Here is a 12,096-nt window from a genome sequence, read left to right as displayed (position 1 = left end):
TTCGATTGACAGGCAAGCCTGGAATAATGTGCTAGTTATGGCATGACTCATACATGGGACCATTTATTCAAATTTTGTTAGCAGAGTTTATTAATGCTTTGTAAGTGTATGTATGAGAAAAAATTAAAAAGCCATATGTCAGAGTGCTAACAGACAATTAAATTGTGTTGAGTGTCTGTACTCTGTATAAATTAACCTGTTGATGTTGCCAAATTCTTCCATGGAAGTCACTCCCTTCTTCAGGCTGATAAAACTGATAACGTGAAAGTCCGCAATCCCAAATTATGTGACGACTTAAAAGAGAAGTTGAGGATTTTTTTTTTTCAGTCACACTTACCTAGCCCCACCGGCTCTAAGGCTGAGAACTGAGCTATCAAACACCACTGATCGCTTGGTTCTCAGTGCTCCGAGAGCAGAGAGCTGTTGACTGTTAGTCACTGGCTCTCTGCTCTGACCCCCCCCACGCTCACTGGAGTACTGAGTTGTGGACGGGGCAGGAGCGGCTGGTTCAGGCTTTTAGAGAGACTGAGCCGAGTGGTAGTCCAGGGATCTGGGCGGATCCCGACCATACGGTCGCAATCTTTCCCAGCCTGGATCGGTTCTGTGGAGGCAGCCGACATTGGGCTTCACAAGAGTGCAGAACAAACTGCACTCCTGTGATCCACAGGGGAAGTACAGCCAAACAAGCTTTGGCTGTACGTCTCCTTTAATCAACATTGGCTGTAATAGAATTAAACACTTCCTCCTATCTCTGCCCATCTCTGCGTAATTAAGCTGTAACCTGTTTTTCCTGCTGGCATACTGATGCATGCAAATACAAGCTAAAATTTTTGTTGCCTGGAGATACCTACAAGCCCCTGTCATAAGTACTGAGGAAGGAGGACACTGTAATCCTGACAATCAGGATGTTTGGAAGGCAATTTCAGCAGGGGAAAACATCTGCACCCCTACCATTTACAAAATATATTGTAAGAATATATGGGCAAACCATTAGAAAAATATATTTTTGAATAACATATTAAATGACAGGAAAGCTTTCAACAAGTCAGCACTGTTAGCCCCTGTACACACGGTCGGAGATGTCGACAACCAAATCCGTCGAATTTTCTCAGTCGGATCTTGTCCGAAACTGTTGCATACACACAGTCAGACTAAGTTATCGAAAAATCCGATCTTTCAGAACGTGATGACGTAATTTCGTTACGATGGGACTACATTCAGGCTAGTAGCCAATAGCTTTGATGTAGGAATTTGATCTGAGCATGCGTGGCACTTGGTCCGATCAAAATTCTCTACACATGATCGAAGTATGTCCGACCGGCCCAGTTGGTCAGGAAATATTTCCAACATGTTGGAAAATTGGGTCCGACGGATATTCCGACGGAATCAGTCCGATGCATACCACACACAGTCGGATTATCCGACGACACGGTCCAATAGGACACATTCCGACGGATTCTCCGACCGTGTGTACAAGGGCTTAGGCTTAGTAAAACAGATCAGGTTGTCATTGGTTACTACAAACCACCTTTTTACTGACTGCAGAGGTTCCATAGGAATCCAAAATGCTCTAAGCCTTTGGTATAACTAGTCAAAATAACTGTGAAAACCTTTAAAAGTACAGAGCAGCAATCATTATCAGGGGACCCCTTGATAACGTCTTATTAGGGGTGGGGCACTGGTGCAGATATCATGCTGCTGCACGATCCCAGGTCGGCAGTGGCTTTTTATGCAAGTGCATTGCTTTTACATTTTGTTCTATTAAACTACTACACTACTGCAGATTATGCCTAGCTCCTGGTGAGCTTTATTTATCTCAGCTCGGTTTCATCTGGAGGTGCCAATGGATGCAGAGGATTGTGAAGTTTTGCACCCATACTGGGAAGTTCTGACATGAGTCACAGGCATACAAGTGTTTGTATGGGAAGCAATCCTTTCTGGGTGAGTGTTGACTTCACAGGGGAATGGTGACTGGTCTTTGAACACTGAAAGATTGATTGCCCTTCTGAAGGTGGGGAATTGTTTCACCCGTTTCCATTTATAATGGCTGTGTTTGGTATGGTATATCTTTTGTATGCCATGTATTTTTATGAATGTCAATTATATTACAGAAAAAAAACTTTACCATCCTTACTCTACCTTACCCCTGATGAAATTTTTTTATTATTTCTGGAACGCGTCGGGGTGAAGAGGATGTTTATTTACACCAAGCTTCAGTCTTTGTATAGAGTGCTCAGTCAATGTTGATAGGTTTTATTACACGTTGTCAGTGGTTTATGAAATGACTGATTTTAATATTTCTATGTAATTTGCACATTTATTTTTAAGTGGCCCTACACATTTTTTCCTTATCAGAGGCTGCCTCCAATCCATAAACTTGACATCACAAGAGCCCCTTTTGGGCCCTACATCAGTTGGCATGCATTTAAAATCCCCAGTTAGTACGGCTGTCTGTTAAAATTGGCTGGATAAATGTAACCTACCGCTGCCATATATTGTTGGTGATGGGTTTCAAATAACGCTTTGATCATTTTTACAAGAGGTTGCAGAAAACTGCCATTTACATGGCCAGCATTAGGGTAAGCACCCGGCCATACACATCTGTTTTTTTTGTTCTGCCAGTGGCTGATCGAAAGAGGGGGAAAAAAAACTGATTTTACCATCCACACAAATTACATGGATGGCGGAATCCTCTCCAAAAGGACATATTCTGACAGCAGAACCCTGATCAACTGAAATATTTCTAAATTCTGTCCCTTCATACACTGACTGAAACTCAGCCGTTCCCTACTGGACCAGCCAAATTTGGTATAGCGTATAGCCAGCTTAAAGCTGTACTCCAAGAAAAAAGTATTTTTTTGCCGTCATATAGAGTATATGGCCATAAAGCCATAATGAGTGTCCCATTACTGGCTACTTCTACATTTAATAATAAAAGGGATCCTCGCAGACTTCTAACACATTAAAGAGGAAGTAAACCCTTATGGGTTTACTTCCTCTTTCATTCCCTGCAAAGGCAAAGCATAATGGACTACTATGCATCGCATAGTAGCCCATTATGTGTCACTTACCTGACACAGGAGCCAGCGAAGTCACCGCTGTCCCCTGTAGTCCGCCGCATCCATCTTGCTGGTGGCGTCTTGCAGCTCCGCCGCTGTCATTCGGCGAAGCCGCGATGACGTCACTCCCGCACATGCGCACGGGAGTCGACACGCGCGGCAGCTCCATTCATGCGGCGTAGACAGCGGTGCCCGTTTTCGGGCAAATATCTCCTAAACCATATAGGTTTAGGAGATATTGCTTGTACCTACAGGTAAGCCTTAATCTAGGCTTACCTGTAGGTCAAAGTGGTTTGTAAGGGTTTACAACCACTTTAATATTGAGGCGAAATAATCAAAATCATTGGTAAAAAAGTAAACACAGTAATTGAAATCCAAAATGAGTGTGTATACATAAAAAAAAAAGTCCAAATCAAAGTGATAAATTAGTGACAATAATCATGATAATAATAATAACGTAATGCTCCCAGAGCTCTTAACTCCAGATGGAGAACGATAAGCCTTAGATCAGTATCCTGAGATGGGATCGCCTGTATATCATCCGTGTTTCCAATCGATATCCGTGGGGATGGTTATGGACTTGGTTCTCGATCTACTGAATAAACCTTCTCCCTGCTGACCACTAGGTTAGCCTCAGAATCTCGTGGTTCCGTTATGGACGTTCAATATTCGCCATTATCCTGAGGCTAACCAAGCTGTTAGCTGGCAGAAGGTTTATTCAGTAGATTGCAAACCAAGTCCATAACCATCCACAAGGACATCGATTGGAAACACGGACGATATACAGGCGATCCCATCTCAGGATACTGATCTAAGGCTTATCGTTCTCCATCTGCAGGTAAGAGCTCCGGGAGCATTACGTGACTATTTAGTCACAAAGATTAACTTCAATTTTACAACATAATTGTTTATTTAGAAGATTCACCAGGATTATGGACACTTATGATTATTGTCACTAATTTATCACTTTGATTTGGAATTTTTTTGATGTATACACACTCATTTTGGATTTCAATTACTGTGTTTACTTTTTTTTTTTTTACCAATGATTTGGATTATTTCACCTCAATATTAATGTGTTAGAAGTCTGAGCGGACCATTTTTTTATTTTATTTACCCCCTTTTTTGTGTTCAAGTGCACACTTTAGATCTTGCAGCGATTTCACTGACTTCACATTCGTTTATATCATATATTCACTTAGTAGCGCGAAGGGCCTCACTTTAAATATACTTCTGCATTTAGTATCTTCTAAATTCTTACTTTTATTCCTCCAGGACACCACTGTAACTGCTAAACTTTCTGCAAAGAATCTTGCTGCCCCAGCTCTACTACACTGATCATAGGGGATCATTCCCTGTGCATCTCCTCAATTCACAAAAAGTCTTGCATCCTTTTCATTTCATACTAGGTGTTCCGAGATTGGAGGAGGGCAGATGGGTGATGGTCACCCACAACTCCTACATTGAAGGATCCCTTTCGTGTTCCAGTGTTTTACAGAAATCCCTGCCAAATATGAGCCTATAAAAATTGAATTGCTAAATTTGTGGACAAAAAAACCCTACTCCTGTCTGTTTTAGACATCCTGGGTATTCCCTCTTTACGGGCTGCCATTTTGACTCTCACGTAGCATAGTAAAGATGACAGCAGGCTGTCAATAGCATCCTGCATATCAAAGCTTTCTCTGACATTGTTCTTCAAGTCAAGTGTAATGGCAGTCACTATGTTCATATGCTTGTGGAATGTAAAGGTTCAATTTCAAGGATGAATGCACTTCAAGAGAAATAGTATCCAACCCCTCCTTCTTGCTCTATTTCAAGAAATGTCTATGTGCAGGTGTGGCTAGGGGAAAGGAAGATGTCAACTGCTTTTAAGCAGATAAGATTTTAAGCACTAAATATTCTTAAAGGTGCAATTGTCTGATGAAGGTAAGTAAATCATCTGGGGTAGTAGGGGTAGGTGTGTGAGGATGACCACAAACACTTAAAAGAAGCTTGGATTAAAAAAAATAAAAATGTATAATATATATATATATATATATATATATATATATATATATATATATATATATATATATATATATATATACACACACACACATACATATATATACACATACACATATACATACATATACATATATATAGCATATCCAGAATTTCCTAAAGCGCCAGAAGCGCCAGGGTGTGGAGGGGGTGAGAGTGGCTGGTGTAGTCTCCCAGCAGCTCGTCACTTTAGCTTGCGGTCAGCTGAAAACGGGTCACAGGAGTGCAGAACTAACTGCACTCCTTTGATCCATAGGAGCAAAAAAGCTTTGGCCATACTTCTTTAAAGGAAATCTCTGCATTTATGGAGACACCCTTATCTCCTAAAGTGGTTGTAAACTCTGTTACACCACTTTTACCTACGGGTAAGCCTATAACAAGACTTACGTGTAGGTAACTTGAATATCTCCTAAACTTGCACAGTTTAGTAAATATTCAGTTTATGCGTTGCTGCCGATGTCATCAGCTCATGAGCACTGAAGAAATGGGCCACTGGTGCCGTTTCTTCAGGACTCGTGCTGTGACCGGTGGCTCTAGGGTTCGGGGCTCCGGCGCTGATTGGCCAGTGCCATGAACCCAGAAGTAACTCCGGTGGAAGATGTCCGCCGTGTACTCGGAATGCCAACGTAGATTCAGAGCATACTAGCTCATTATGCCTTTGTCTTGCAGGGTTTTTACAACCTCTTTAAAGGTAAGCTAAGATTAGGGAGCTCAAACTTTTGTGCAATACCAAAATCTTTGTATGAAATAAATCTCTGGATAATGGTATAATTTGAATCCGATCACCATATCACTTACCAGGTGCTGTGTAGTACAAAAAGGAAGATTCCTGGCAGCACCAAATCATCGCTGCCCACAGACCAGCGCCGGCGGAATACAACAATCCCCGGCATGGTGAGCAGCAAGCACGGTGTCACCGCGGCCTGCCTTTACTGTCTGCAAAAAAAGGAAACAAATAATCAAATATGATAATATAGCATGTGGATAAGAATTTCATGTGATAAAAATAAATTAAACTAGATGCAAACTACTGCACTGAACATCAAGCTTTCATTTATTTTTTTTATTTGCACAAAAGAAATGAATTATCTTTAACCAGTTTATTAATCTATTACACAATTTTACTGATCGTTCAGAAAATATATTGGCTGTGAAACTCCTTACTCAGGAATTCTTTCTGAAAAACAGAAAACCAAACTGAAGCCAACAGATAAAACAGTTGGCCATCATGAACTAAAGTGCTGCAAGTGGACGGTAATCAATAATACATAGTAGACATTACATCATTAGCATAGACACTAGAAGATCTGTTTGCTCTGCAGAGCTTACAATCTGAGCTGGTTCATTTGTCTGCTGCTTTGCATCTAGCATGAATATAAATATGGGGTCCTTGTTTCTGCTGCCCTAGGCCATGCATTGAACAATAGTGAATGTACAGTAAACTTACTCGCTCTGACGCCACAGCCTAACAAGTGGCTTCTGTTCCCACTCTGCTCAGCAACCACCAACGTCCATTCCTTCGCCTCCTCAGCTCCTTTCTGTCTGTCTATGCACACACCTGCTATAGAGCACAACTCTGTCCCGTGTCGTCCTGTGTCGCTCTGAACCCCACCCGCTCTGACTTTAACTAGAAATGCTTTGCTTTTTTTAATACTGCAAACTTGTAAAACCACAATGCAGAGCCACAGAACCACTTATCACTTTCATAACCTTCTTCTGTAACCACAATCAGCTACTAGTGATCCCCACATCCTCTCTTGCAGACTGCTCCTTTCTAGAACTTGCTTCAGAGTATGCATCTCCCAGACTTCCTCCTTACAAGATTTACATTAAAAAACTGCTTGAGAAGTCAGATAGCTGTTGAAATAAATCTTTATGCTATTTTAGGGTGCCATTACAGAGGTCAAAATGTAATACAAGGTAAATGGTAATGGGGGTAGATGGTAATGGGGGTAGGTGGAAAGGGAGGAGGATCAGGAAATTTGGAAATGCATTGGTCATTATAGTGAAATACATAATACATCTAAGGTCAGTGGTCTCCAAACCGTAACCTGGGGGCCAAATTGCTTGCTTTTATTTGGTCCTTGGGGCACTATTTCACCCACTTTATGCCCCACAATGGGGCATAATTTACCCCCACTGAGACCAGTGAAGGGGTACACATCCTCCCCTATGACCCCAACGATAGGGCACAATTCCTCCCAATGATACCAATAATTGGGCCCAATGACATCAAAGATAGGAAACAATTCATTTCAATGACACCAACGATGGAGCACAATTCCTAGCACGGACACCAAAGTTGAGGCATTGTTTTTTCCCCGCTGACATCAGGACTTTTTCCACTCCTAATGTACAGAGTCAGACCCCCATAAAATCTGAAGAACAGTAAACTGGCCCCGTGTTTAGAAAGTTTGGAGACCTAAGATATAGGTGGACACAATATAAAAAGCATCAACATATCAAAGTGAGAAGTTACAATCTGAAGGATGTAGAAGGAAGAAATGAAAAAATATGCAGGTGAAATAAACCACTGAAAATTTTCCAAAAGTAACAGACATTGGGATTTAGAGGTCTTCAAGTCCCTGTGAGGCAGCCAGCATGACCAATTCGAGAAGGCTTCCTTGAATTTATTTTGGTCAGATGCCACAAGGCAGGGAGAATCGGTAGATTTCCAGTATTGGGAGATGGCAACACTGGCAGCCAAGTGACTGTGCCCCTGGATACTTTATTTTTATCTTACAGAGGGGCCTTGGTACCACTCACATAAAGGACACCCAGGAAAACCATAGTATTAGATATACACATGCTGTTGTAGGAGAAAACATTTATCGGAAAAAGGGGGCAACAATCAGAGCAACGCCAACAACAACTTGGTACTGATGGGTAGATTTGGCCTAACTCTGGGAGAGTCTGTTTAAAGCGGAGGTCCACCCTAAAGTGGACCTTCCGCTCATCGGAACCCTCCGCCCCCTCCGGCGCCACAATTGGCACCTTTCAGGGGGGAGGGGGGTGCAGATACCTGTACAGTACAGGTAACTGCACCCACTTCTGGGATAGCTCTCTGCGGAAAGGGGCGTAGATTACGCCCCTTTCCGCAAGTGCCCGCCCCTTTCCGCAAGTGCCCCGCTGCCTGCTGGGAAACACACAGATCCCAGAGGCAGCGGGGACCGTCCTTATTGCGCAGCGCGACTCGCGGATGCGCAGTAGGGAACCGGGAAATGAAGCCGAAAGGCTCCATTTCCTGATTCCCATACCCAAGATGGCGGCGGCAGCACCCGAGAGACGATCTAGAGATCGGCATCGGGTGCCGACATCGCGGGCGCGCTGGACAGGTTAGTGTCACTATTTTAAAAGTCAGCAGCTGCAGTATTTGTAGCTGCTGGCTTTTAAAAAAAAAAAACAAAAAAAAAAAAAACGCGGAGTCCCGGCGGACTCCCGCTTTAAAGAGGTCTTTGGTTTTGTAGCTTTTATCTTACAAATAGCACATTGATAGAATGATAAACTTATTTGTCCAAGTCTTTGAACCCGCCCAACAACCTCAGTCATAAGACAAATAAAATTGCACTTTGATAAATAACTAAGTAACCACTAGCATATCTTGAGCCAAAAACGTTTCCTTCATTGTGGAGACATTTCTTCTGGCTTCCTGTTGTATCTCTTCAACAGGAAAGGAAAAAAAAATGGGATTTGTTTAACTATTCCACACTTTCTTCAAAGCCTAAAAAGGATTTGGCTTAAGACACACTATTATTTTTAATTGAAGCAACTAATGCAGCCATTCTCACCCAGGGTTTACGTGGAAATCTAGTGTTCCTCAAGAGGTTGCTAAGGGTTCCTCAAGTTGTGACTGGCTGACTTCCCATCTGTCTGAATATTTCATATCCAACACCACTTGACAGATCCAGCTGCTATTTGAAAGTGTGGCACTCTAACTACCACAGTAAGGGTTGCATTATTCCTAGTGACCACTAATGTAAGGGGGCCCTTTTGCAAATAACCCCCAATTAATTTGAATAAGGGTACCCCCCCCAAGACCTGAAAATTACTTTGGGGGTTCCTCTGGAATAAAAAGGTCGACACCCGCTGAATTAATGTTTCTTATGCATAACTGTAGTTTAGGCTCCTAATATTTACTTTGAGCTCTGTTATTAACCATGAACAAACATGGGTAGCGGGAGTCCGCCGGGAGTGCGCGTTTTTTTTTTTTTAAAAGCCAGCAGCTAAAAATACTGCAGCTGCTGACTTTTAAAATAGTGACACTTACCTGTCCAGCGCGCCCGCGATGTCGGCACCCGAAGCCGATCTCTCGATCGTCTCTCGGGTGCTGCCGCCGCCATCTTGGGTATGGGAATCAGGAAGTGGAGCCTTTCGGCTTCATTTCCCGGTTCCCTACTGCGCATGCGCGAGTCGCGCTGCGCAATGAGGATGGACCCGCTGCCTCTGGGATCTGTGTGTTTCCCAGCAGGCAGCGGGGGACTTTCGGAAAGGGGCGTAATCTACGCCCCTTTCCGCAGAGAGCTATCCAGGAAGTGGGTGCAGATACCTGTACTGTACAGGTACCTGCACCCCCCTCCCCCCTGAAAGGTGCCAATTGTGGCGCCGGAGGGGGGGAGGATTCCAATGAACGGAAGGTCCACTTTAGGGTGGACCTCCGCTTTAACCAGGTTTGTTGTAATGTAATATTTACATTGCCAACAGACAAGACCTGTATATACCTGTCTTAAAAGACATTTTAACTAGAACGATTGTCTTTATGTTTAGTGTATTACAGTACAAAGCTAGACAAACAGGAACCCATCTAACACTTTATTCTTGTTTTGGATAGAGTCGTGAAGGCGCTGAACTGCACAATATGTCCTAACTTATGTGCAGATCCCTCCAAAATCAATGAGTTGAAGTGCTTTCAGGGAAAAAAAACTGGCAATGCTACAGCATGCAAAGACATTTTAGATAATTGTGTGCTTCCACCCTTGTGGTAACAGTTTGTGGAAGGAACTTTTCTGTTCCAGGATGACTGTGCCCCTGTGCACAAAGCCAGAATTTGATCAGTTGGGTATGGAGGACCTCAAGTGGCTTGCACAGAGCCCTGACCTCAGCCCTATTAGGACTTCCTTTCATCCCAAAGGTGACTGCGAGACAGGCCTCTTCATTCAACATCAATACCTGACCTTACAAATATGATTTTGGCTGAATAGGATCAAATTCCCACTCCAAAATCTTGTCAAAAGCCTTCCCAAAAGAGTGAAGGATGTTTTATCAGCAAAGAGGGTGGAGAGAAACCTCACACCCATGGTTTTGGAATGAGAGGTCCAACCAGTTCTTATAGGTGTAATGGTCTGGTGTCAACAAACATTTGACCATATAGTGTATTTCCCACCCTTCCTGTCCAGACAGAGTGGTCACAAAAGCAGGAAGTGCAATTGAAATCTCCAAAATAAGGTCCTTCAACTTACTCCACCTATCAGTTATATTTTACTATCTGTATGATTCTCCAGTTATTTTACTTTGCGAAGAATTCAGGAGGAGGAAGCAAAGACAGACGTCACTAAATTGCCAAAGAAATAAAAGTAGGTAATGGGTGACTCAGCACACCCATCATAGAATATCTGTTTTGGGTAGATAGCCATTTATCAAGATGTCTGTTAGTGTAATCATAGAGTAATGCGTGCTTTCTAGTCAGGAAATGTGCTTTCACTATTACAAATGAAGTCTCAAAAAGTAAATTCGCCCATCTACTAGGAGGATTTTAATTTTACAGAAAGACACGAGCAGACCCTTGCAAGATTATTGGTTCATGATTAAACTTCTTTAGGCAAGACCCAACACTAAAGCAGATCTTCACTTCCTAGACTCACATTACCTCCCTTCACTCTGACCCCAATACGCAATATCAAAAAAATATATATTTTTTTCCATTTGTTTATTTTTCTATTATTTTTGCTGGGCCTGCACCCATTCTCTTCCTGCTCCAGTGGCCTCATGGGATATCCACATTACATATATTAGGATGCAGTAATAGCAAAGAGACACAGGGGTTGATTTACTAAAACTGATAAGTGCAAAATCTGGTGCAGCTGTGCATGCTAACCAATCAGCTTCTAACTTCAGCCTGTTCAATTAAAGCAGAGTTCCGCCCAAAAAAAAAAAAACAATTAAAAGTCAGCAGCTACAAATACTGCAGCTGCTGGCTTTTAATAAATCGGACAACTACCAGTCCCACGGTCCAGCGATGTGGGGGGGAACGAAGCCCCGCTCATCTCCCCCCTCCTCTCTGTGACGTCAGCATTGTCACTGTGGGCACACGCGAGCCACACTGTGATTGGCCAGGCAATCATCTGGCACCTGTGATGAGTCCCAGATGATTGATGAGAGGAAGGGGGGAGAGGTGAACTTACTTCCGGTGCCGCGGTGCCCCGGGAGGAAATGGGGGCTGAACCCTCTAAAAAGGTCCCCCCCTCCAAAAAAATGACATGCCAAAAAAGTCAGGGAGTCACCTTCCCTTAAAGCGGAAGTTACATTTTTGGGTGGAACTCCCCTTTAAGCTTTAACAAAACAAAATCTGGAAGCCGGTTTCTATTAAGATCTGGTCCTCGGCCGTCTCTATGGTCTAGGTCAGAGGTTGGAAGTGACATCATGACGTCACTTCCGGTTAGGTAGATCTCATGCTTTTTAGGGTAGAGTAGAGATCTGGGGTCTTATAGACCGCAGATGTCTCCAAAAAGAGAGCTTGTCATCCATTTTTCTATCACATGGGATGTTTACATTTCTTGTGATGGGAACAAAAGCGATAACAAAAAGAACAATGAAAAAAGGGACAGTGTACAAAAAACATAAATAAATATCTAATACAATTTATTTTTTAAAGTGTCTCAATCCCTCCCTGCTCGTTTGCAGACGCAAATGCATATGTAGGTCGCACACGCATATATAAACAGTGTTCGCACCGCATATGTACGGTATCACCACGAACGAAAGAAAGACATCTACCGTA

The 12,096-nt window shown here is 42.8% G+C and overlaps 1 protein-coding gene across 1 annotated transcript in view; it reads right to left on the bottom strand.

Annotated features, from left to right (window-relative positions):
- The window catches only part of DAGLA (diacylglycerol lipase alpha), a 111,159-nt gene that overhangs the window by 62,454 nt on the left and 36,609 nt on the right, over window positions 1-12,096 (bottom strand). The window contains exon 2 of the mRNA XM_077460757.1: window positions 5,901-6,038. Within this exon, the coding sequence (XP_077316883.1) occupies window positions 5,901-5,995 (95 nt within the window). The 5' untranslated portion in view covers window positions 5,996-6,038. The remainder of the gene's footprint in view (window positions 1-5,900; window positions 6,039-12,096) is intronic.

Source organism: Lithobates pipiens, unplaced genomic scaffold (assembly GCF_037356315.1).
Source record: "Lithobates pipiens isolate NorthernLeopardFrog02 unplaced genomic scaffold, aLitPip1_a1.2 Scaffold_10, whole genome shotgun sequence".
Taxonomy (NCBI): domain Eukaryota; kingdom Metazoa; phylum Chordata; class Amphibia; order Anura; family Ranidae; genus Lithobates; species Lithobates pipiens.
The sequence above is the reverse complement of the archived record's forward strand: the minus strand, read 5'-3'. Positions and strand labels throughout refer to the sequence as shown.